The sequence below is a fragment of the Hippoglossus stenolepis genome, chromosome 4 (assembly GCF_022539355.2).
Source record: "Hippoglossus stenolepis isolate QCI-W04-F060 chromosome 4, HSTE1.2, whole genome shotgun sequence".
NCBI classification, from domain to species: domain Eukaryota; kingdom Metazoa; phylum Chordata; class Actinopteri; order Pleuronectiformes; family Pleuronectidae; genus Hippoglossus; species Hippoglossus stenolepis.
In genome coordinates this window covers 25,808,749-25,836,628 of record NC_061486.1, presented here as the reverse complement: position 1 = coordinate 25,836,628, position 27,880 = coordinate 25,808,749, and the positions used below count along the sequence as shown (strand labels likewise).

The window sequence follows — 27,880 nt, the reverse complement described above, 5'->3', positions numbered from 1 at the left end:
TGGTTCTCAGCAGCAGGGACAGGGAGACTAGTCAGAATCAAGAGGATAAATAGATACAGAGAAGAAAACCTGCTCCAGAGTACATGTGACCTGAGACTGGGTCAATAGGTCTTTCTATACGACAGTGACCCAAAGCATGCAGCAGTCACAAGTCTGGAGCGTCTTTGTGAAAAGCTTCTACATAATTAACACAAAGGGTCTGAATAGTTTTCCTTATATTTTGTAAATTCTAGTCTTTCAGCTAAATTAAAAAAATAAAATAGGGAATAAAAGCAGATACTTTTTGAAGTCACTGTAATGTACAGTACAGACCATAAACTATAAATAAAGATGGACGACATGTATCCACTTCCTCCCACAATCTTGAAATGAAGCTAAAATATCCTGCTTACAACACACAGTGTATTCAGAGACATGAACTGTCACCAGCAAACCAATCACAACTGATAAAAAAGACTGCTGTAACATATACAATGAAAACACAAGTATTTATTTTACTCTATGTGCTTTACAGTAGAATTTCAAAATTAACCATGGATCACGGTTAGATTTAGTACCCAACAAACAACCACAATGGAATGTGAACAGTTCTATCAAAAATATCATAAACACAGATGTTCTGCAGCGGTAAATTAATATACGAAAAACACTGATCATGTGACAGTACCGTAACCAATTTTAATAAAACTAAGAAAAAAGATCCATATCAATGAGTGAAAGAAATAAACAATACTGTTAAGAAGACAGCTACTGCAATGAAAATTAATACTCAAAGAAATGCTAAATTGACAAATGAAGTAACAAAGAAGTCAGTAATACTAAGTTATTTGGCCCAAATTAGCCAAAAGTTTATTTTCATTGAAAAGATTATTATATCACAAAATATTTCCCAGCATAGTATTTCCAGCTTGGATATTCCCTTATTTCTTGCAGGCGTTTGGGAATACCTTTACAATTCCATGGTATTATGGAATGTAGGAATAAAGTGGCTAAGTGCCGTACGACTAGGCTGTGCGATGTGACGATAAAAACTGTGTGACATGAGAAAAACATCTATCATATTATATTATGCTCAATTGTTTTCAACTGCACGGATGCAGGCAGGAAATGTGAACAAAGGCAACACAAACAAACACGGAGGAGAGTGATCATGACACAGAGCGGGGTGATTGTGGACAGGAGGACTTCGACCAGCCAAGAATAAAAAAAGGAGCTCACACCTAAAAGAGTAGTTGTGACCTCTGGAGCATGGACGTGGACAAGGTGTGAGAAATCAGACATGGAACAGAAAACACTTCTCAAATGATGGAGCAGAATTGTCCCCACAACAAACCCACTAACCTTATTCAGCACCTTCATAAGATTCATGAATCATCAACATTATGGAGACGTTCTATGGATGAAAGCCACATCAGGGCAGTCATGCTCAGAACACACATGTAAAGCGTTCTTGGGTCTCTTGAAAGGTGCTATATAAATTCAAGTTATTATTATTATTATTATTATTATTATTATTATTATTAATAAAACAAACCCTAACCCTTACTAAATAAATCATAAAAAGATGGATGGAGATAACAGCCGATGTTGTAACTTAACATCTGTAATGACATCTACCAAATATACACAGTCAAGAAAAGGTATGACGAGTAATAATATGAATTGATGTTATGTTGTTATGTCTTGAAAGGAGATTTTGGTCGTATCGCACAGCCCCAAGTACAACTCCCCTTGAATTGTTTATCTCTCACAGATTTGCTTGAGAAGATTTAAAAGATTAAAAAAAGTATTTCTGAAAGTTTGTAGAAATGTTAGAAACTGAAGACCTCTGAGCAGGAAATGTTCAGTACTGAACACTAACATGTTAAAAGACTACATTTCAAAATATGTGGAAAGTTAAGACACTGTGAGCAGCCTAAAAGTGCACCATCTTCAAAAGTGGAAAGCTAAAAAAACAAGAAAAGTACATCCATCTGCCAACTCATCATCCTTTCTCTTTCCCCCTCGTGTAAATCTGTCCATCTGTCAACCGGGGCGTCTGTAGCAGGCGCCCTGGTAGGTAGTGGCGTTGAAAATACTGAACATGTCTCTCCTGACAAAAGACAGGAATTTCTTCAGAGGGCAGAGGGGCTGGCCGGCATGATGGTTGTGGGAGCGACAGAAGGTGGTATGAAATGTTACATCCTCGCCGTTGTACAGCACCCTGATGAACAGTTCCCCATCTTTTGCTTTGCCAGCTTTCTTTTTCAGCTGCCCTTGCATTGTTGGGGGACTCTTCCACAGTTCAAACACCACTCTGGCTGCGAAACGTGGGAACCTGGCCTCCTCCAGGCCGAGGGCGCTCAGCAGCGGGGCCATGGTGACGTCATGAGCTGAAGAGACGGTGAAGACCTCCTCGCCGCCTGCTCGAGGCTGTCTTCCAGCCTCGCTGCTCTTGGCAACACGCTCCATCTTGGCAGCCGTTCGGTTCAGGTAGGGGTACATAGCCAGTATGGCATATTTATGGTACAGCCCCACTCTTCTCCGATCCACCTCATCATCTAACTGCTGCCGACGAATCACAGCAAACTGTGCCATTGTCAGACATCCACCACTGCCGCTCTCCGCCATGCGAACACATGGGAAAGACAGGCCGTGGCACAGGTGGCACAGCAGGGAGTCTATAGGGTTAGCAGCTCTGAGCTGGCGGGTAGGCAGACCCAAAGTCCGCGCCATGTCGGCGTAATTCCTCTCCAGCTCGGTATCGGCCACCCGCAGACGATACTGCCGCTTCTGCTCCTCCTCGAGGTATCTGTTCCTGGCGGGGCAGTCACAGGCCGAGCCGCAGAATAACGTGCTCCACTGGTGACGCATGGTCAGCTTCGTCCAATCAAAATCCGGGAGGAAGCCGTAGAGGAAGGCCAGTCCGCTCTGGAGAGTCCTACTCTTACCTGTGGTCTCCACCCACAACTGGCGAGGCGTCCAATTGGAGGGGAGAAGATTGTGGTGCTTGTAGGCTTGATGGAGGAGCTGCCCATTGTGTAGGTGCTGCACCACACCTGGAATAGGGCAGGGACAAAATGAAAGCTGATATTTTTTCAATAGATATTTATATCTGATTAATTATTATAAGGAACAAGACATTTAGTTTAAAATTCACTTGATAGAAAGATTTATCATTTTCAGGTGAACTGACTTTACCAACAATAATCCTGTACAAAAAACAAGACTCTGAAGCTGGGCTCAGAGAACAGGAGTTCTAAAAACCTAATCTATTTTAAAGTCGAGCTGCATCATGAACATAAGGAGAATTTATCTCTATAATGTTAAACATGCCAACATCCCAAGATTAGAAAAATAATGGCACATCACAAATTATAGGATATTAAGATTATTGATGCAGAGTCAGTGATGCACCACCTCACGTCTCTCAAGTGACCTCATGGGAAAGCCAACGTAAACAAATTGGAGGCTGGCGTGGAGCCACAACTGGCTCCAATGTTAGCAGAAGGGTAAACGAGGCTGGATGAGAAAGTAGTGAGAGAAACACGGTCGACATAGGTTATCTATCCTTCCGGTGAGATTTAAACTATTTAGAATATCAACAGTAGCATGCTAGCTGGTCTCTCTGTCCCTCTCATTGGCTGTTGTGATTTTGCTCAGAAATCTTCCTGAGTTTAAAGCCTAAATATCAAACACAATTATCAGGGCAGCCCTGATGATTGACTTGACGTAGTGGAAGGATTTGACCCCAGAGGGCGGTGTGAAAGCAAGGATTGCTCACTCTGCAGCTCTTTCTGAGGACCGAAATGTTCCCAAAAGTACACTGCACACTGAATGCTGGACTTGAAGAGTCTCAGTCGACTGAGGGGTCTCAGACTGATAATTCCAATCTTTGACTGTCGGGGGGCAGCCCCAAAATAAATGTGTAATATTGATCAATAGGACAGTTTTGGTTCATGAGAGTAGATGAGATCTTGTGGGGATGAGACCTTCCTTCCCTACCTGTCTGTGTGAGTTCTCCCATCTCGCAGACACTGTGGTTGGGCAGACGGGGAGCAGAGCCCAGTGATGATTCCCAGTGGCCTCGGCTTCCTTGGCCCATGTGGCTGATGAAGGCGTTCAGCAGGGGGTGGGATGGCCGCCTAAGGGAGGTGAGGGACAACCAGAAGTAAGAAACACATAATGGGACATTACATTTACACTCATGGCTGCTAATGTTATTCTTATTGTTGTTGAAATATTGCGATATCATTGTGATTTCATTGCGATGCTGACAAAGATGGTTTCACTTAAACAGTTGTTAGAGTGCATAACAAATTAAAGTCTTAAAGTGTCTCTGTTTTAAAACATTATCAAAGTAGACAGGAAAACAAACTCAATCAGTCAATTTTCCGATACGCAGAAAATTCTTCACTATTGATACATAGCTAATTTTTAAAATGATACAATTAAAGTGCAGGTACATATGTATGCTGGTTTATACTGGCCTCGAGTTCCCTTCTTCATCCAACTTCAGAATAAAACTTGAGCCAATGTCAGTAAAGAGACAGTGCTCCTGTTTTTTCAATTTACATAAAAATATTATTCTGTTTAGAATGGGATCTCTGGGTTCAGTATGTAACTCCCAACATCCACCACCAGGGGTCTCTCTAACACAGCTGAGCTACAACACGTGTTCAATATGTGTGGGTGGGAATATGGGAGATAGAGATAAAAAAAGATGAAAGAATTTGGACACACAAGCGCACTCACACGCGCACTCACACGCTCTCACACACACTCTCACACACACTCTCACACACACTCTCACACACAACCACAATCCCACCCAGGGTTGAGGGCAGCAAGAGGAGCAGTCAGTGAGCTCATAGATTAGAGATGATGAAGATTACAGTTTAATATAACAGATCTGCAAGAGCAGCACCAGATCAACTCGCTCAGATTAACAGAAGCATACGCACGTACTCTCACACACACATACACACAGGCACGCACGCACGCACGCACGCACGCACACACGCACACAGTTTCCATAGTGATCATGAACTGGTTCAGCAAGACTGCATTAAAAACACAACCCTCTGTCATTACCCTTAAATCACACTTGTGATTATTGTTACGGACTGAGCACAGTACAACACACTACAACCACTACATTATTATGGAATATGTATATATTGTTTTTTGTATGTTGTTATTTTTCTTAAATTAAGGCTTTAAAGCACAACTCTGATTTCAGAGCTCATGTGAAAATATAAGCCTAGATTTTCTATTTTAAGGACATACTTTCCTTTTGTTGTCAGTTTGCATCAGCATCTGTCATCACCATCTATCCTCTCTCTGCATTATCAGACTAAAACCACATGAACACATGGGAGTGGTGAAGTGAAATTAGGTGCCCACCGCTGCTCTACTCTGTTCTGTCGTCAGCAGATGAGTTTGCTGAGGGGAGTGGGGAACAATCTGGATTACACTGGGAGACGGGATGTCAGCGGACAGGGACTGCGATGTGGACAAAGAGCCAGCCGGGCTGTCTATACAGCTGATTGTTGCTAACCAAAGATTACAGATCCCAATTACATTAAGCAGGGATTATTATCACTGAATAGGTTAGGGAGAGAGATTAGTGAGGAAGGGATGGAGAGATGAGGAAACAGAGTTGAGATAAATTAACGAAATGAATAAACAGAATAGGATGTGATGGTGCGCTCTAAACTGAGGGAGAAAGGAAAAGAAGAAGGGGAAAGAGAGAGGAGATGTGGCCTGCTGGAGAGAGAGCTCAGTTAACCGCAGACGGAGACAGTTGGTCAGGAAGCTGGTGCCAACACACACACACACACACACACACACACACACACACACACACACACACACACACACACACACACACACACACACACACACACACACACACACACACACACACACACACACACACACACACACACACACACACACACACACACACACACACACACACACAGAGCGCTCTGTAAGGGTCCAGCCCAGGGCATATGCTCAATGAGATCCCTGTAATTACACCCTGGTCTAAATAAAAAGAGAAGTACCTACATTATTACCAGGACCCAGACATTTGAAACAGTAATTTAATGTTCCATCTGCCTCCAACATGAGCACATTTAACCCACAAATAATCCAGAAACACACTTTAACTGTGTGCTGAACCCACACAGCCTCCCTGTGGTGTCTCAGGGACAAAACCTCAAGTTTTCTAATGCATATTTAAAGGATTTGAAGGGTTTAAACATGTTTCCAGCCTTCTTTCATTTGACATAATTGAAACTGTATTAAAAGGACAAAAAAGTGATAGTAAAACTGCTCATCTCGAACAGAAAGAGAAAGGAGGAGAGGAGCGATCGTGGGACATGATGTCATGAAGATGAGAAGTAAATAGGCCAAAGTTCAGACAGAACATCTGGAGTCTCGACGAAGATGAGGGATTTGTTTTGAGACACTTGAAGCCTGATGTGACAGTAAATGTAAAGTGTTCAGTGCGCTGTGGACATGAACAGCTTAAATTGTACTTTTCTGAACTGAACTGTGCAATAATGGATTATTTTCCAATATAAAGAAATTATTTTTGGTTAATGAATAAAAGATGTGGAATTCTTATTCCCCATTAAAAAACCACATGGTGGAGTTTTCCACTCTCGGGTCACACCAGGTTCCAGCACAGTTTACTGCTCAGTTGAAGGGCTGCTGATTATCAGTTACAGGATATCACATGTACAAAAACTGTTCATTGTCAGCTCACGATTCAGTGGAGGGCAGATGTTTGGACGTGTTGTTGATATTCTTCGACAGAGTGAGCAGGATGGTTAACATCTTAACAAGTTTGAACATCACGTGGGAGACAATGCATTTATTCTGAAGTTCTCCTGGTTTTGAAAATGTTGTTGCTGGCTGGTGTGTAGACATGCAGAGTATTGATAAACCACATCGACATATTAATGCAAGTTAATTTGTTCAAAATGTGACTAAATATATGAACAAATAATGTAAGCTATTTAAAAAACTAAATATGAGGCATAAAGATGCCAAAGGTGCTTGTGATGTGACGTTGAAATTTGGTTCAGATAATAGCCTCCATAAGATGATCCCTAAAGACCTTGATGACCCTTTGATTTGCGTGTAGTGCTGCCTAGTGAATTCATCTTTAAACTATTTTTGTGATAATAGATTGAGACTCTTTTGTTGTTGTGAGGTTCACATTTGTGATTTTGAGTGAAATGGTCAGCCACTGAATGAACTGCCACACATTCATGTTCCCCACAAGATGAATTGTAACAACTCTGGTTACTGATATTTCATCTATGATACTATTTCAATTGTCCAGTACTTTGATTATGATTAAAAACCTGCTGAACTAATAATTTTCTCATCAGTCAGATGAACTCTGTGTTAAGTGCTAATAGCAGAGAGCTAAATAACACAACATAGGGTTTTTTTTCTATCATGGGCGATTTGTCAGGATTTGTTTTTCCAGTGCGACGCACAGTCATGTTAAGTTGTGTACCCTGACGACATGTTGGAAGTATGCGGGTCACAAACCACAGTAAGAGCCTGTCACACATGGTATTGTTGTATTCCTCACTCAAAGATTTTCAACTGATCTACAGACCAAACAGTGCAGAATATATTCGCATCTGGTTCATTAGACTTGTTTGTACTGTGGAATAATGCTGCTAATGAAGCTCTACTAATCTGCTGACAAACACATTTAGCATCTGAAAGCATTAGTAAACACAAGTGCCTCAAATCATACAAATTCAGATAGAAAGGACTATCACTGAGACCTGAAAACAGAGAGACTTTTAAAACTGAAGTTTGTCTCATCACTGGCAGAGCACATACAGTACGCAGCTGTACAGACTGAGAGGAGACCGGCACAGGTTACCAGGACCACACTGGCACAGAGCGACTGCCCCCTGCTGTGACGCTTAAGTGGAAACACATGTCCTGGAGGCTTGGATTGGCAAAGCTCGGCTAAAGAGAATGAACCCCAGCCCATGGAAAAAAACATTAAAACCAAATGCATAGTAAACATCAGCCTATTAGCATTCAACTCAAGTACAGACCTGCCAACATGAATGATGGTATCTAGATATCGTCTGTCTCTGCTTTCTGTTTCCTCATTGAAAATCAGGGTGTTATGGATGCTGACTGTTCTATTGTTACCTTTAACACAAAGACACAATGACCAATACGCATGTCATTGTGTCTTTGTGTGTGAGATGTGGCTTTTGACACAATTGGTTTTATACTAATACGCACATCACATAACCGTTAAATGCGTGTCGGTGTAAACAGGAAATAGATTGTCTACTCACAGTCGGCTGCCTTACAGAAAATACGACTAGAAACAACAATGGTAAAAATTAAGAGCACAAATTTCTTTGCTTGGTAAAAACAACACGGTGGAACTGTTACTGACAGTAAGTGTTAACGATTTTCATTCGCCGCTGGTAGTAGAGTAATGACTGATAAGAACCAATCAGGAAGCAAATGAGGGTGAATGCATCATCGTCTCCAAATGTTTTCGTTTTCTTCCTGTCCAGACTCCAAACAACATCGCAGCCTCAGGGTTTTCAAACTAAAACTGGGAAAGCAGCATTTCCAACCCTCACTATTTTAGGTGCTTGAAAACAGAGTTTTGTGGTTGTAGGCGTAAACGTAGCAACAGTGATAGTGTGGCTGTAGCTTGAGAGGCAGGTATAGTATACTGGAAGTGTAACAGGCACCACATTGTCAACTAATGTGTTCTGGATCTAATTTCACATCTTACTACTGAGACAAAGAAATAGGTGTGCAGCATGACTGATCATGACACAGTATATTATATTTGGGAGTTGAGTAACACAGCAAGAAGCTACAGTGCATAATGACCTCATGAGGATAAGAAGGTAGAGGTCATCTCTGCTTTTTACTTTAACTTTCTCAGTAAGTACAAACAACAAAATGTAAATGTCAGCAATGAAAGCATCCCGACCTCCATACTAAGAGGCTTTTGTCAGGATGACCCACTTTCAGCTCCAGTTCAAAGACCAAAGGTATTGAAAATATCTAATAATCAAATGAACATGACAGATCAACTGCATCATATCAATCTGAACCGCAGCTGTCTGTGCCAGCTCGTAAGATTACAGCGTGCCTGTCCTTGTCCAGATGTGCAAAGCTGATGAGGCTGAAGTGAAAGCCTCGTGCAAAGTTAAATTAGGCTCAGTCAGAAATCAGGTACACAACCCAAAAAAAAAAAAAAACTGTGAGAGGCCGCAGGGAATTTAATGACCACATGGTGGAAATAAATCATCCTGGAGGATGTGGGCGCACGTGTCAAAACCATCTGACCAAACCACATTTTCTGGATTTAAAAGCTGGTATCCACATGTAGAGTTAACATAAATTTAAGGTAATGTATTCACACCAAGTGCAAAAGTGCTGATTTCAGATTTCTGAAGCTGAGGTGCTGAAGCAAGCCGGCTCATCAAGCCTCTAAATGGGCAGCAGAACCAATGAGAAGAGACGGTGGCAACCAGAAAAAAAGTTACAGTTGACAAAATACAGCATAATGAATAAAATGAGAAAACAATATTAAATCAAGCATTTGTGCCTTTTTCAGACTTCCTGCTGTAGTAACAGTTCTGCTCTGCTCAGTGAGGATGTTGCATAAATCGTCGACTCTGTGTCAAAAGACCACAATGTTTATGTTTGCGTACCCATCTGAACGAAAGCACAGCAGAACAGATGTAGCAAAACAAATGTACCCGCTGTCGCTGACACATGAAGAGACTGCAGAACCAAGGGATTGTGAAAGTAAATCAGATTTGCTCCAGCGCACGTACATGCACACACACTTTTTGCCCGTCGATGTTATTGTCAACTCTTCTAATGTCTAGTTTTCATTTTATTTTCTAAAATATTTGCCTTTGTTTTCAGTTTTTCAGTTTATTTACATTTATATTGTTCAGCTTCAAAGCTTCAAAGCTTCAAGAGCTTCAATTGCATCATGTGAAATTGGTTTAAATAAAAAGTAGTTTCTGACACACCATCAAAAACTCTGGTGTGTGAGCAAGATAAGCTTCACAAGCTTTACTGCAGGGTGATTGTCATAGATTACATTATATTCTACAGTATTTATGGTATTTATGCATTTGCAGTGTTTACCTTGGTGCTATTTGATATCATAGAATAATTTTAATACCAATTCAACAATTTGCACATCATTCTGAAAACAGCCCAGTCCATTTCCTTGGTTTCACATTACCAAGTAAACAGGCTCAAGAGTCCTTTCAACATATATTCATTCACTTCAGAAAATATGACCACGACATACTCATTCTGAAATTGTGACATTTAGTGCGTTATTAGATGTTTGGTGGAACTGTGTTTGTACCTGCTGGGGGACAGGGTGCAGTCGATGGCTGGTCGCTTGGTCTTGGGGATGTAGTAGAGTGGGTAACGGTCTCCATGGCGAATCATCACCTGGACAGACAGCAGCTTGTAGTCGGCAGGACTGTGACCTGTGAGGAGACACTCATTAGCATCATTATAAAATCCATATTACACTGGTTAATTAAAAGAACGTGTTAGAGATAACTCAAAGGTAGGAGTCTATGGAGTCATAGTGTAGTGGTTCCAATGATAAGAAGAGTGACAGTAAGTTCCTTTTTTAAGTCCCCTTCCATATATTCAGTTAGTTTAGTTTGTAAAGCAACACAAAAAAATCCAGTTTGGGATTTCACTGTTTTCCCCAAACATCAAACATCCTGCTTCAGTTTCCCTGAAAGTGAAGATAAAGAAAACTCTCAAATAAAGATCCACACAGCCCCAGCTAAAGAAAACTAGAAGGAGGAAGTGGACAATTAGTTCCAATGCTTCCACCAACTCACAGTTACTGGTAATTGCTTGCTACCAAATCCACTGGGACATTTAAATGTTATATCCCTACCTACGTTTCCTGGGAAGGATCAGAGGAAGGATTTTTGTTTTCCAGATTCACAGGGATCCAAGATGCACTTCAGAGTCGAATAGACTTATCGCACTAATGCGGTGAGATCCCATACTGAGTTTCGCATCGCATACTGGGGCTGGACTTTCGAGAGACAGAGCCATTTCACTGACTTACTGGATCTAAGTCTAAGATGCCACTGCATATTTGCTTATAGGCAAATATTTGTATGACTTTTCAGTGGAGGAGTAAAAACAAAACACAAGGTTCGATGTTTCTATGCTGGAGAGAGAGAGAGCACACTGCAGCTTTATAGATGATACAATCTAGTGGAAATTACTTTTGTACAATTAACACATCCCCTGAGTACTGACACACTAAATCTGATATTATTACTATATTAAGTATTTATGCGTTATCCATTAAATCATCAGTTTCTAGCAGTGACAGAGTTCGTCCAAATCTGTTTTTAATGCTCTGAAATAGTGATGCGGCCAAATTGGAAAGAATTAACTTGATTAACTAAGTTCATTGACTTTTGCTGTCTGGTTTCACATTAGTTCAGATTGAGGTCTTTCGGAAATACAAATTATACATGTAAGTAACATGTCAATGAAGGCCATTGGTGCTCAGATAAGGTTGATTTTGAGTGGGTCAGTGTGCCGGTCTCACCCTCCCAGGCCTGTTCGGTGTGGTTGGGGGTGTTGCAGTAGCCATAGGCCTCAGATATAGGGTTGGGTTCCTGGGTGTGAGGCACCGGGAACACCCTCTTTCTACTCTTCCCCAGAGCCACCCCATGGCCTCCATCTTCAGCCTGGAACGGTCGCTCCTCCACTATGGGGGTGATGGGGATCAGGTTCACTGGAGAAAAAGAGATTAATAGAGGAGAAAGAGGTATAAAGAAGATGAAATGAATAAAGTGCAAAAAAAAGCCAGCCCATCTATTGATGATTGGCTCTTTTGTATTTGGTACCCATCCCTTGATCCAATCAATCAGTATCACGCCTCCTGACAAAACACAGCAGGGTTAGGGTTATATTCGACAGGCCTAATATTTATCATGTATTATTCAGCATGCTAATATTTGGGAATTGCCACAAAGCACAGGCTGATGTCATTAGTTTTGCAGATGTCTGTTCATATAATTAAGTGTTGGCTAAGTTTGACCTGATTACATTACCTTTACATTTCATGACAATCCAACTAAGTGAAACAAACAAAAATTCAGAGAATCATCTTGATCATTTGGCTTCATCTTCTGGACACCATGGACATCTGTACCAGATTTCCGGGCAATCCATTCATTAGTGGTCAGAATATTAAAAACAGACGGATCAACATGGTTGTCCTTGGAGCAAAACTGCTGCTAAAATGAAAGAAGAGTCATTTTTGAAACTGATGGTGTTAATTACCAAGATCGATTCACAGGCAATAATTCATAGTTTGGAACACAGAAATTCAAAAAAGCCAACTGACCAGGCAGTGGCAGAGTGCTCAAAATGAAGTAAACCAGTGCAACCGTAGTTCATCTCCATGTCAACAGCTCTATTCCACCAAACTCCTCACTGTTACCAGTGTGTTGCCTGGACACCAGTGACCTGTGACCCCTCAGAGAAATGGTCCAATGGGGGTAGAGGTGTTGTGGGAACTGGAAGGTCCATTCACAAATATCCATCTCTGAAGAAAGACAAGTTGAAGCCAGATGCCCCTTTGGCAAAACATTCCCAAATCCTTTCCGACAGCACATCTCTGCCTGAACAGTTGCAGCCATGTTGCCTCTCCTGACCTGAACACCGTGTGCTGATATACTACATGTATCCGTTTCAGGTCAGCTTATAACAAAAAATAATAACAGACTAACCTGAACTGTAAACATTCAAGTGATACATTATTTAGATATTTGCAGCTTCCCCAGTGTGAGGATGTGCTGCTTTCCTTTGTATTACATTTTAGTACATTAAATATCTTTCCATGTTTCTTCCAACCAATCATCTACTACCCAAATTCACAATGTCACCTTGTGCTTTAGACAACTGTGATGGGCATTGTCACAATGTTCTGGCATTTCATAGCCCCAAACAATTTCAAATCATTGAAATAAATAATCAACATATTAACTGAGTGTAGAAATAACTAGAAATGCACCCAAATAAATTCTACTATCAAACCATCAGCTACCATATGGCTGAAGACAAAAAACTGTAAATATAAAACTTCTACAAAATACAAATGAATCCACAAGCTTTACTATGTTGATACATGACCAACTTTTATGCAAAGAATCTTGAGGGGAAATTAAGGACCTTGCTGTTAAAAGAGTAAACTAGAATCAGCTGATACACTCGGGGCAGCAAAGCTTTAAAGAGGCTTCTCTATGTTAATTATCATATAAAACTAATAGATTAATACTGGTCAAAGTGATCTCAATCAGGACTAGTCATAAAACAAATAAGAGCAGTGACTTTTGATGGCAAACTTCATGTTTAAAGCTTCAATCAGGATCAACTGGGCAGAAAACAAGCATATTGAGAGTCCTACAGGCCAATCTTTAAACTAATTTTCTGTATTAAGTTATCTTTCAAGTTAAATAGGTGTAAATGTCGTCTCTATTTCTAAGCAAGCTGTTAAGTCTTTGATTAAAAAGAGTTTAGATTTTTTTAATTTAGATTTCTGTAAAAACTCACCACTGACGAGGGAGAGGAAAAGGTGTGCAGCGACGGCGGAGACCATTTTGACGATGACTCTGTAGCTTGAGGTCTAGCAACACACACACTGGAGCTCATTCATTACCATAACCTGTCCCCCTTACTGCTGTGTGCCCGTTATACTGCCACCCCCTCACACACGCACGCACACGCTGCCTGAACTAACCAAACTTTCAGAGGCCAGTTCAGTCACAGTCGCCTACACAATGGAGCTTTTGTAAGTGGCTGCCCAACACTACCAAGTGCATACACAGCACTGGCACACAGAACATACTGTGGCGCACACACACACAAATTCGTACACCCACACTAAATGTGGCTGGAGTAATAAGACTTTAGAATAGTTGTCTAAGAGCGCTTTCAACAAAGTGGACGATTTAATTCGACATAAGAAAGATCATAAATCTCTTCAGTGAATATGCAGTGTTAATGTGTGTATGTACAAACCCAGAGCTAAACACACCAGACCCTGTCAAATCTTTCACCTGTTTGTTGGTGTGAAATCATCACTAAGCAGCTTGACTTCTACCTGAAGGCAATGAGAGTGCTCTGCCTCAAAAATGCACACAAACTAATGTGTCGTCTATAGCACCGCAATCATTAAGGGGTGAACAGCTACTCACTCAAAGCGGTTTGGCCTGAACTTAAAAGGTGCGTCCCCACTTATACTACCTGACTCCACAGTGATGTGAACTGGTAGCACTGTGGAAACCATTGGTTCAAATATTGACACAGACTAACTGCTGTATGTGTACAGATGGACACGGCTACTTAAAGCAGTTCATCATATAGACCAACCTACATCCTGGCTTTTTAAATCAGATGTACACAAATAGAAGCACACAAATCAAAATCAAACATGTGGCTTTATAAACAATCTGCATGGACACTAATCTTAATCTAAGTAGAGATTAAGATCCTCCTCAGCACATTTAATTAAGCACTGATGCTCACTAATACAGCAAAAGCTAAGGACAACTACTGATACGCTCCTGATGACCCCCAATGTTGATCTGAATCCTCTAATAGAAAGTGTCGACTCATACAGAATGTGATGTGATTCGTTTTCGATTTGAATCACTGCATCCTATGGGACCATAGACACATCAAAAAAAGTTACTGATCATATGGTAGGAATCCATGATATCGATATATGAATTCAGAAAATTACGACATTATTATTATTATGACAATATAAATAAGTTGGCATTGTGAGAGCGGGGTGCAATGTGTGCATAGGATATGCATCACGCCTTCAATGCTTATTATTTAATTTGTTTAATCCTCACACTGACTGATCACAGCTGAGTTGAAAGACAAGCTCATTCATCCATTGGGTAGTTTTGGTGAGTGTCAGACTGAATCATTAGCTCTGCATGGACTAATGTGGGGAAATTATTTGTGATGACTAAAAGCATTAGGAAGAGAATCCCTGCATTAATAATGCAAAACACACACGCCAGAGGGAGATCTGCTTCCCATCACCTGATTAACCAGTATGACACACCAACAGCTCAAACACAGGAAACAAGCTCTTTGAATACACGTGTTGCTGTACAACTCTGACTTTATGTGACGCATGACGGTCTGACTTTAGCTGGTGCTGCAGAATTTCACCATGTCATTAAAGGAGCAAGGCGGCTGCAGTTTTCTGTATTCGTTCTTTGACTCTTCTCTAATTTCTTTAAATAATGACGGCTTTGCTGACATGCAAGTGGGATGTTTTTGCTTAAGAGCTGAAATTATGTTATGTTGAGAGCAGGATTCATCCTCAAAGTGTGTTCAGGAGCCAATTTTTCTTCAATTGGTCAAGTGTACAGTAATTTTGGTCTGTGTTTACTTGCTTGATATTTTGCAGGATTAGAAAACTATTGGATAGATTACCACAAAACTTGGTGGAAGGATGTGGCATGGGTCAGGAAAGAAGCCTTTTAATGTTGGCGTGGATGTGGATCACGGCAAATATCCAGGAACTTTTTTTGGCTTTCTTTAAAAAATTGTAGGGTGGTTTTTAACATTTTTGTGAATTTCTCAAGAAGAAATGCAGAGATGTTAATTCCCCCCAAAAAATCTGACATATGTAGAGTGCTAATCCTTACTGGATAAAGATCTGGGTTTTCTTTTAAATTACTTAAGGGGGGTGATGTTTATTGAGTTACTGTGTAACAAATATTCCTTGCCTGTGTTTAATGTGAGCAGAACATTTCTATGTTTTCTAATATTAAGTCATATTGCCCCACCCACTTATATCTACTAGAATTAAATCCTAATATTGGTCTGCTTCTCCCTCACATCACCAATAAACTGCACCGTCCACAAGAGGGAAAGTCAGTCCAGTTGTTTGAGCCTCACCAGAATTCATGCGACAGCTTTTACACCATTGGTAAACACACAAACAGACAACAGTTTGTTGGATCCATGTGAAAAATGTAAGGTGTGCCAGCAACCACATTGTGTCAGTGTGTTTCTGCTATGATAGACTGGCGAGCTGCCTAGTACCCTAATGTTTGCCAAATGTATGCGGAGGCATCCGCCCAACAATCTGGCACAGGATAAGCTCATACAGAAAACAGAACTGAGTGTTTGTCAGCTGATCGCTCCACATTAGGAAAACACAACATGCTTCACAGTTTGATGTTTATCTATAATATCTTTTAAAGTGTCCAATAGTGTTTTGTGCAATATCCACAGTGAAGAAAGCCAGGAAGGTCTGAACAGTCTCCCTTCACAGTTTCAATTTTGTATAGTATCAGTTTCTACTCTAAATACTACTTCTCTTGGATTTCTACAGCTGTCTAGCGAACACACTTTTTTTGGTACTGCAAGCTACTCAGCAACCACACATCGGTCACAAATAAGATACAGTGCATTAACATTCAGAATACAAAGTTATCATATAGAAATATGCCTTGCCTTGGTATTTTTCACCAAAATATTTATATTGACTTGATTTTATGCAGGTAATAGTACCCCCCACACATTCCACACACACACCATCTATATTAGCGTACTTACTAAGTCATGAATGCTGTTTCTTATTAATTTGTTATCTTAATCAGTCCTTTTCATGTAAAAAAGGTGTAGAAAAAATTTAATGGGGTCAAGTTATCATAACAAAAAAACCTTGTTGAGAGCCTGTGACCCAAGCATTTCATTGCAAGCGACTGCTTAATGTTATCGTTGTGCATATGACAATAAACTCTTGAATCTTGCTTGCCTTTCAGAGCGTTTATAAAATTTGATACCGAATGACAAGGCATTTTCCCACACTCAATGGTATTTGAGCAATTTGTTCATTTCCATAAAAGTATCCAAGTTCAGTATGCAGCCCTATCTGCCACAGGGTTAAGTTTTGTCTTTTAGTGTGTATCTGTCACTGTGTTGCTCAAAAGAGTATCCAATATCCAGATTTATATTATAATCCCAAATCTTCTCAGAAAACAGACCATCTCTGGCACTGGCAACACAAAGGTGGTCAGTCAAGTTCAACAGTGAGTGCAGACATTGTAGGAAACAGGTATGGGAGGAATGCGGGGGAAAGAATTTGCTAAGTGCTTGGAACTCTGCCTATTTAACACTTACTAGTAGATTGTTGTTTTGGAACAGTTACAAATATTAGGTGATAACATTCACCCCTATTTAACTGTCATACAGGTTCCAACAGATTTTCATTTTAAGAATACATGGGCCTCAAGTGTTCCCTTTATTATGTCTTCTCTCTCACTCCTCAAAGGCAATGCCTTTCTTTTTCTCTGTTCATATCCTCCCATCATATTCCCCTCTCACTCTGAATCTACCCACGCAATCAACTCCTATCAGGCTGACTCATCTTTCCCTTGACTACCACACAATAAAAATAGCTCATTTTCCCTGTGTTTTAATTCCCACTACTGAAGTTGTCCTCTCACTGTCGTCACTTTCTCTCTGGACGTCCCCTGTGTGTCAATCAACACAGTAATCGCACCCGTCGCAGCCATCCACGTTTTACTTTGCAGCTGCCAGGAGCCAGAGAGATGCATTTGCTGCACCACTGATCATCATCCGTCACTCAGTCCCTCATGGTAATGGTCAACAAACAATAAACACATGGATGAGCTTTTCTTAAGCGCAGGAAGGGGGTGAGAGAGAAGACCAGAATAGAGAGCAGATGACATAAAATGATTTAGAGAGAGAGCTATAGCAGAAGGGAAGAACCAAAACAGAAGCTGTCCATATATTAAACATGAGGACAAATCCCACATGCTTTTATCCTGTGCTTCTGCTGGATAATGGCTCAAATCCTTCTTTGTGTGATGAATAAATGATGGTTGCAGCTTTTCTCCGACTGTATGACTTATCGAGAAAAATAAAGTGAGGCCGGTTTGAAAGAGCATGTACCTGCAAGAAAAAATGTCCCTTGATTGAGAAATCACCTAATCAAGTAGATTTCCTGTACAACAGGAGAGTATCACATCTCAGGAAAAGAATTACAGCCTCTTCTGCTGCCTCTCAGCTGGAGTCCCGCAGCAGGTTGGGTATACCCACAAGTACCCGACAGGTCACCTAAAATAAAGTCGTGTAACGAGTAATAATATATTGATAAAACTTCACGGACAAACGTGGACAACGTGAAAGTCAATGTAACAACCTTTGACCCCCTCACCTCTGCTCAAAATAACTACCAACAGCGAACTAGCTAGAACATCAAAATATCCAGTGCTAAGTACATTCTCAGTGGCTTCGCTGCATGTAAAATGTGTCACAGAGTATTAGCTTTTGATAGCCGCGAGCTAGGCTCATTGTCGCTGAGGAAACACGCTGACAGCTGCAGGAGCCCAGGTGTTGTGACAACTGAGCATAAGAACACATTTCAACCACCAAAATAATATAAATAGGAGGACAAGGAGGCCATAGCCCATTTAATGTGTGTGACTGTGCTTGTAGCATTTGTACGAAATCATGGGTGACAGGTTGGGTCACGGGTCATATCCAGATTTGACTTGGAGATAATTGCATGTAACTGGTTGGGTCCAGTACGGAGCTTTGCTGGTGCAGGTGGGGGCGGGTTTGTAAAAATAGACCTGTGAAGGACTTTGCTTTGAGCGTTTTACAAAAGAAGAAGATTGCTGAAGAGGAGATGTGGTTTTGTGATAGTGAGTCATTGAAAATAGCTTACAATGAAACCTCCCTTTACACCTTTTGAGGGAAGAATACATTTAAAAAAGAAAAAGAAAAAGCAGATCAAGGACAGCTCAGGAACTTCTGGCTAAGATGCCGTCCAAAATACTTTCCACTTTAATCCTGCGTGTGTGCAAGAGCTTGACTTATGTGAGTCTGATCCTATACGCTTATGCAGACACAAGCTTTCGTTCACCAATAACACTTGCACAGCATTGGGATTTTTGGGAATCCAGCACAACGTAGATCAATCTTATACATTTTCCCCTCAAATTTCCGTACGGGTTTCCATTTGTACTGCATGCCAGGTCTGCCACAACAGCCAGTGTTTTTCAAATCAGATCTGTAAGACTTGCAAATCACCTCCAGTGAAGAGGACACGGTATCTATTACTGAGAGGTGGTTTCCTTGCATTCACTGGGGCTGAGAGGGAAACGCTGTCTAGACAAAACCTATACAGGAGGTGCCAAACAATGACTCAATGGGGAAAAGACATGATTCTGTACACCTAAGCATACCACAGCAGATGGTGCTGAATATTATAGGAAGTCTTTAGGGGATTCTTCTTTGTTTCAATATGAATGCAGTCCCTGGAATGGGAAATCAATTAGAGGAAATGTGTGTATGAACATGAACACACATGCAAAAAGAAGTTCACCGGCACATGATTGTTTCTCACCTCAAACCTGAACACTAGGCCAAGGCTCCAGAGAGAATAGATAAGTGAAGCAGTTGAGTTTAGCACAAGCACAACCAAAAGTGCACTTACAGAACTGAAGGCTCAGACTGATGACGGCCAGCGCTGCCCCGCCCACCACCACCAGGAGGATGAAGCGGTTGCGAGCCAGCATCTTATCATGTGATTGGTCCGCGACCCTGTCTGTCAGCCATCCAGACCGTGGCCCATCCCAGCTGCCAAGAAACAAACAGTTAGTTGACTATTGGAATAGAACATTTTATATAAAATTGTATATCATTACAAAATTATTATCTTAAGTTGTTTTGTTGGACACAATTAGTAAAAAGAACAGGTGCTTGTGATAAGCAGCTGCCTTTTACTTCCTATATTAAAGGAAATGATTAATTGAAAAAAGCTGTTAACTATAGATTATGGAAATACTATCTAGACACAGTCCTTGCAGACATTTCAAAGTCTGGCATTTGAATATTTAAATCCAGAATGAAATTCAGATTTTCATAAAGTTATATGAGGAGATGGAGTGAAATTTCAAGCAAATTTCTCTAGCCTCTGAAACAGCGGCCCGCAACTGTCCCTTTCACCTAATGCAGTATCTTTGCCTCGTGTTTGACAATGTCTGCGAAACATCTGCTCAACCGGCAGAAACAAGGTATGGGGAATTAATTCTTTCAACACCTCAACAAAGAGATGGCAGCAGACCTGAGAAATTGGATCACTGCAAGAATCTGAGGTGTTCATACACACAAGTTAGATTCATGAGAAGTACTGCAAACGCAATGAAAATGCATGGTTTTGTTCAGGGAAAATGCAGAGCCATGCACAGCTGTAGGTGAAAACGTGCATGCTGCTGTATGAACAATTCAACATAAAGGGAAGTCGTTAAGTCTGATGTAAAGAGTTTAATTGTCCAACTGTGTACAATCTGTGGAGAATATAATGAGTCTGCCTGTTTCATGAGAAATTGTTGACGGCTAAGAAACTACAACCAAATACGACGTCATCAAACTGTCAATAGACTATATAGTAAGATCATACTAGTGATCACCAATATACAACCCCTATACATATACTATGTCTATTTAAGGCTTTATCCAACTGTGGAGGTAAGAACTCCAGTCTGTCTCTCCTCTGATTTCATTAAGCTAAGAGCTTTTATATGAGTAGTGGTGTAAATTAAAAAGGGAAATAAAAGGAAAACACAGCTGTTGGTTCAAATTTCAAGCAAGGACCGATTTCATCCAACTAAAATGAAAACATGCATTCCAAGTGTTACACATGGCTCACATGCTCTTTCCAGTGGCACACACGTACAGCAGTACATGTACAGTCTGTACCATTTCCCAAACCCACAAGTCATACAGAACTGTGACTAGTCAGTGCAAGGCTGGAAACCAGGGGAGGGACAAGCTATAACTGCAGTAAATGCAGCCCTCCACAGTGAACCCTACCATTAGGCTGTCTAGAAACCCTCCCTGCTCGGCCGGCTCAAGCCTCCGTCTGACCAAGGTGCCGCAAACTGACTCTTCAGGCAGAACTACTCCAACAAGTCTGCCCAAGTCAGTGGCTGCAAATACAAACACTGAGCTTCAGGATGCACCAAACTCCAGTCGAAATACAAGCTTGGATTACTTATCAGTAGATATTTATATCAATAACGTGTCTTGTATTTTTCATGAATAAAAGGGACTGCTTGGTTCTATACAATATAAAATATGCACGAAGATACACATTTAGATGAAATAACAACTAACAGTGTCTAACTTTGTTATTGCCATTTAACGTGGAGGGATTAATAGTTAGTCTATTAAACATTAATTACTGATTATCATTATTATTATCCAATTTACATTTCATTTGAATGCCGAATTTAAGAGCGGACTCTAGTAAGTGTGAAACACGGTGCAGGGAAGATTCAAGTGTTACCTGAGTTTGTCAGGAAGTTAAATCAAACTGAATGACCAGTATTTTAACCAGGTCTGCAGCTTGTGTCTGGTCCAGCTAGTTAACTAGTTAGCCAACGGTTAGCTAGCTACTTACACCCGTGAGTCCTGTGAGCTGAACAACCCCAGTGTTCCTCGCGAATACACACAGTGTTACCAGACAGGTGTCGTTACACTCTTCCTGTGTGTGTGTGTGTGTCCGTGTGTGTGTGTGTGTCTCTACTTGTTGCTGCCTCCTCCGTGTCGCGACAAGTCACCGGAGGATTCACGTGGAGCTTTTTGTGTCGCTTCTCCCGGAGCAAACCGAGTCTCCACGTTTCAAACGCCACATCCACAGCGGAGCTCGGAGCAGGGGCCAACACGCGGGGAAAGCACAGCCTGAAGTGGTGAAACCACGGACAGGTCGGTGTCAGAGGTGAACGCTTCCTACCTGAGGAGGAGAGAGGGTCAGAGCCACCGACAGTCTGCTTCCACACTTGAATCCAGCGCTCCGGTTCCTCCGGTACCACCGACACAGCGCTGCTGCAGCCCGGGGTTAAACCACACATGACACGAGGAGGGACTTCCTGTCCTACCTTTCAAAATAATACTGTTTTTTCTAAACATTAACAACGTTTTGTGTCCCGGATAACATACAGATGTGGGCCACTTCAGGCTATGATGCGGCACTGCATGTGGCCTGGAAGAAATGGATGCGAGTCCACTTGTAAAATAGTTATTGTGGCACAAATACCCCAAAACAAACAAGGGCTTTTTCTGGGGAAACATGTGGTGCTCTCTGCAAAGTGTAATCTGGATGTGAACCTGTAATGGCCCATGTGGTAAATGGTGACTATGGCCCACATAGCACAAAATAAAATCCAGGCCACCTTCAGCACCTTTGGTTGAGATGAGGTATTGCTATGGCCTGACAATGTGGCTGTGGCTCAGGAGGTAGAGTGGATCGTCCACTAACCAGTAGGTCAACGGCTCAATCCCAGTCTACCCCATCCAACAAGTTGAAGGGTCTTATATAGATAGCTATATAGATACAGACCATTTTTTCCAATTGTGGCCCAGATCTGTCAAACACCCCATCATGCCATGTGAGATGTTATTGGATGTGCAATCATGCCCATAGCCAACTGTGACGAGTCCGAGGTCCCAGACCATGAAAATGTTTAGCAATGTTTTTTAACATTTGAAGCTAAATGACAGCAGGTACTATTTCCGTTCAAATTTGTTATTTCAGTTTTACAATTCAAACATTAGTGAAATGTGTTTTTTGAATATAGCAAAAGGCCTCATATGTACATAATACATGCTAATCTATTTGACCAAAGCTGCTTTCAGACATGTACTGACATTGACCTATGCAAAAAAGAAAAAACAGGAAAAAAAGATCTCAGCATGAAAAAGCGGTGCCATACATGTAGGAAACACAGACAAGGCCGTCAAGAGAGCTTTTGGTGATAAGGACCAATACTATTGTCTATGTGCTGTGTCTAAAGATGCAAAATCTCTGCAGCAGGACACTCTGGAGATTCCTGTGTTGTTGTTAACACGTCTGAGTGTACAATCTCCTGCTCTGTTATTCATGTGTGAAAGGAAACCTCTGGAGAAAGTCTGGACGCAATTCTCTAGAATTCCTCCCGAGGTCATGTCTAAAATCGACTTTATTTACAGGTGCACACTTAATTCAGATTTGCAATTCACACGCCAATAAAATGTGTTTTTGTAGCAATAGGCCTCATATGTTTGTATTATGTGTTAATCTAATTGACTAACAAACATCTCACCCTCCCAACCCTCACTACTCTGCGAACCCTTGCTATAGCCCTGTGTGCAATATATTGGAGATAATTCTTTAACAGACAGTGGCGGATCCGGGCTCAGGGGCTGACATCTGATTGAATCCTGAAGTCACTAACCACCAATACTAGCAATAACAAAAAAATTTGACAATTTGTTAAGAATTTTATTTTGTAAGCTTCTTTGAAGTACACAATGTGCTTTAACAAGGAATAAATTTCCATATATATTCAATGATGTGTGGCTTTGAATCAAAGCTATGGAGCTAACAATAAACATGGAATGACTTCAACGTGCACCTTACTGAATCAGGAATTGTGCATGGATGTTGGACATATAATTGTACTCTCTGTGTAAATTGTGGCCCCTGATTAAGGAAAAACTAACAACCGCCACTTGATTCAGGCTAAATCAGGTTTTCATTGAAAAACGAGTCAAAAATATGCTTTTATTTTGAAAGCAAGATATATTTTATATTCGGGTATAGTGTTTTGCTTTTGCTTTTTCTTTCAAACTTGACAGTTGTGGGAAAGCGTCTGTAGCTGGCCTGATCAGCTCTGCCAAATCCCGACCTCACTGCGCCACCTACTGGACTATACACAGATGCACATGTGGCCTTCAAGGCTTCAGCTGTGGAACAAATGTTGTGTATTCAAATACTTTTGATTGTTAATAACAACAATGCAGTGAACAAACTTGCACTGCGTGGGGCTCTCTCGGCCACCGTCGCTTTAAGCCTCTTGATGTTTTCAAACCACCCACACAGTAGCTTTCATCACAGTCTGAACACAGGCCACAGGGGGACTGTGACGTAGCCTTGTAGCGTGTTACAACATTTAATCAGCAGCTTGCAGCCTGTTGACACTATATTATGTATAATCTCCTCCACTTATGTTACATCTGCATCACTGGTATGACCTTGTACAGGATTGGGGGGGGAGATGGTTCGCTGCTGGTTGATTGTGAAAATGTAAGTGTATTAAACCTGCATTTCACTGCTGACAGACAAACTGAATAAGGGACGTGGGAACGACTTCATGAGGGAAATCATTACACACACGAGGGAGCAGAAAGGGTACAGAGAGCTCGTCGTGACATTACGGGCTTAGAGCCGAATGCTTCACAGGAATCCAGAGACATGGTGCAGGCTTGGAATATTACACAAAGAACAAATAAAGATTTATAAGACAGTGTATTACAAATATTGATTAAGTAAAGTAAAGGGGGTAAATAAACTGTTTTTTAAAATTATACATCACTTCCGTCTACCTCCTATAAGAGATGAAAAGTGATGGCTGTTTTGGAAAGGATTCTGAAATACCAAATATTATTTCCTTCTCCTAAACTGCTGCTGACCTAAATTAAAGTCATGAAAGATGAAGGAACTGTAGAGGGGGAATCGACATATTCCTGAGGCAACGATTTACTCTGACTAAAGTCTCTGTGGGAATTTCTGCCCGTCTCTTATTTCAATATGAATAATTGCTACAGTAGCAGTACATTAAACAGTGAGAGAAAATGTGGGCAGCATCACTTTTAGATAAAAATGAATCTCAAGGTTTGGTTCTGCATTCGCTGACACCAGCCTTTGTAACACTCACCTGTAGTGTAAATGGCATCTGCAAGCTATTTCTATTTGTCTAACATCTCTGCAGCTGTGGTGTTTCTGCACTGCACTTCCTGTTCATATGGTTGTTATGTATTTTTATACTGTGCCTCCTTACTATGTATCTACTATGTATCGACATTTCATTGATTGTCTCTGATGATTTTCCGTCCTTTTTCTGTCCTTTAGCTTTAGTAGTTTTAGAATCGTGATTTTAAAACAAGATGCCAGATGCAAAATTAACAGCTAGATGACTACTGCCTGCATCCTTTACTGCTGCTGTGTGGTTGCCACTAATCATTGAGTTTACTCACATTCAGCCTCTGCCAGAGCAAGACACTAAGACAGGACTTAAATGCCGGGAGAAAAACAAGCTCACATTGGTGCTCGGTTACCAAGAGAACATAACAGCATGACACGATGCATTCTTTATCAGCTCACCTGGTTCATTTGCAGCTCGATGTGGATACAAACATCAATTCTTCATGTTAACATTTTCACACATTAGTCGATTCAATGCTGGATGTGTTTAAAAGAAATTACATAAAAGGAATACATGATTATATATATTCTTTCACAATATATTATAACTGAAAACCTCAATTTCTCATCTTCTGAAAAGCAGCTTAGTTCAGCACTTGTGAAGTTCCATGGATTTACAGAATGTGTTCATGGTTTACAAAAAGCTTCTCATTAGCACAATTTGTCGACTGAATGTTATTGATGCAGAGTAGCAGAGGTGTGTTGGGCCACCAGCCCAGATACCACCTGATGGGCCATGCAGATAAACTGTCTGCATGAGTGTTTCATTTGTCTCCTCCGTCTTAGATGTAGCCTTTATTAAACCGCTGACATAGACCTTCCATCACCTAGTCATGCTTCGGACCACTTGATGAATGCAGTCACCATTTTAACTCTGTTTTTGGTCTCTTCACATGCAGGAGGGAAATATCTGTCTCTCTAGCTCACTTCTAAACACTACATTATGTTCCCCAGCTAGTTGACATCGTTGTCAGAGCTTTTTCACTGAAAAGTTGTGAGTTTGGAGATGTCAGTAGATGACATTTTTTATGTTGGACAAATGAACAACTTTGCCTGTTTCCCAGTTCTTTCTGCTGAGCTAAGCTTAGTGACTGTTGCTTTTTTTTATTACCGTACTGGCCATTGATAGATGGACTACATGATTGCTCCCCAAAAGTGAAGCAAAACATCACCACCTTGTGGCTGGCTGCAGTAACCCTAACCAGGTTAGTATATGGGACATGATCCAAACTAAAAAGTCAAAGAACACGTCAAAAAAATTATACTCAAAGATTATTTCTGTAATTTTAGAAAGTTTATATGACACAGATTTATGTAATACTGTTTATTTTTCAGTAAGTTTGGTTTTAACTCAATATTTGATGCTATAAATACAGGCATGATTGACAGCTGAGACTGACTCACGATTGGTCAAGTGCGTTTATCAGTGGTACCTTGCTATAGTGGCTCCGTCCCCCATTCGATAGATACATGTAGATAGCTAGAGTAAGTAGAGACCCATCATCCATCTTTATGTACGGTCTATGGTACAGACATAAGTATTGTCCTTTTTTATCAAGCTCTCTGCATGAAAGCAAATTAGGTTATTTGTCAAAAGAGTATATTGTATTGCCTCCATGCCATTTTTTTCAACATCTCTGCATATGGTCAATGAATACGTTGACTAAAACTAACAAGAACAGTGTACTTCACCAGCCTTCAGAAACACCAGTTAATTATTGCAGCTCAGTGACTTACATGCTTTTAAGCTTCATGTTTTTTTCAATACAGGTGAGATGTCACTCAGATTATCATATGATTATCATATATTTGCAAAGACTTCGACACAGTCTCCTGCTGCGTCTGCATCAGCGGTAGGTTCCTGGACCAAACTTGACCAAGTCTGACATTGTTGATAATTGAATCTAGGCCTCCCAGATGAAGCTGGGCCTTCAGTGGATCATTGTTCAGTGATCACTCCTCTGCTGCAGTAATATCCGAAGGTATGGCAGTCATATGAGCCAAGCTGCTGAATGTGCAACCACTTAAAGTGACCTCTCACATAGTCATGGGACAGGGATGACAGGGAGGATGTGGATGATTTGGGATGGAACGTGTGTGCCTGAGCGTGTGTGTTTATGTTGCCATGTTAAAAAACCTGAAACTGACAATTAAAAATGTTCTTGTAATATGTCTGTGTATAAAACCAAAGTTTGTCCTGTATGAAGCCATCTGTGTAAGTAAATTCAACCTAATTCTAAAGCTTTGTTGATATAATTTTCAGGGAATTCAAATTACACTTGGTAGCCAGTTGTGTGTATGTGAACATCATGAGATACTGAGCTGCAGTCTGCTGTGAGTGCATGTCTGGTAGCTGCCCTGATCTCAAATAATGATGAACGTTATCTCTCATGCAAACAGTGATGATTATGTAACAAAACATTTGCACTCATCTTGTCTTTCACCGTCTTTTAATAACAGTTTGTATTGATAAAGACACTGACGATCTGTACTTTTACTATTTTTCTCTCATTACTTCTCAATATTGCAATAAAGTTGATAAAGATCTTTAACTTTTTAACACCACCCCCTGTAGTCTTTGGTTTATGACCATTACCTGATAAACTAATTCATTAAACATTTCCATCAACCTCTTCTGTGCCGTGTGTTGAAAATCGAATGTAAGCTTGCTAACCTGCTAAAGTAGAGTGGTGGACATGGGAAACATTGTACTTACTAAACCTCAGCACATTAGCATGCCTCATTAGCCTTTGTGAGTGTGTTAGCATAGTGATGTTTGCATCTAGATAAAAGCACTGTATGCCCACTAACCTTTATCATCTCAGCGAGGGTTCTTTATTAAGATGTGTCTGATTTCTCACTTTTTTTTATTAACCTATCTGTCAATGAACATTGTACACTATGTTAGCTTCCTGTGAACAGATAAGTGGGTAATAAAAAGGTGCATTTGCAAAAAATTATTGTTTTAGCTACTGAAGACATTTATTT

At 40.8% G+C, this 27,880-nt stretch overlaps 1 protein-coding gene across 4 annotated transcripts; it reads right to left on the bottom strand.

Moving 5' to 3' along the window:
- Positions 1-469: 469 nt before the first annotated feature.
- pxylp1 (2-phosphoxylose phosphatase 1) lies at positions 470-21,988 on the bottom strand. Of its 4 annotated transcripts, XM_035155208.2 has the most exons (7): positions 21,884-21,982; positions 20,962-21,077; positions 19,583-19,725; positions 11,624-11,812; positions 10,397-10,523; positions 3,985-4,124; positions 470-3,038 (listed from the first exon to the last, which is right to left on the bottom strand). In XM_035155208.2, the coding sequence occupies exons 3-7, from the start codon at positions 19,662-19,664 to the stop codon at positions 2,026-2,028; spliced, it is 1,551 nt and encodes a 516-aa protein (XP_035011099.1). In that variant the 5' UTR covers positions 19,665-19,725; positions 20,962-21,077; positions 21,884-21,982; the 3' UTR covers positions 470-2,025. The 4 variants fall into 4 exon arrangements, with proteins under 4 accessions (XP_035011099.1, XP_035011096.1, XP_035011098.1 ...); XM_035155205.2 differs by lacking the exon at positions 20,962-21,077 and having other exon boundaries at positions 21,884-21,988; XM_035155207.2 differs by lacking the exon at positions 20,962-21,077 and having other exon boundaries at positions 21,677-21,974.
- Between the last annotated feature and the right edge of the window lie 5,892 nt (positions 21,989-27,880).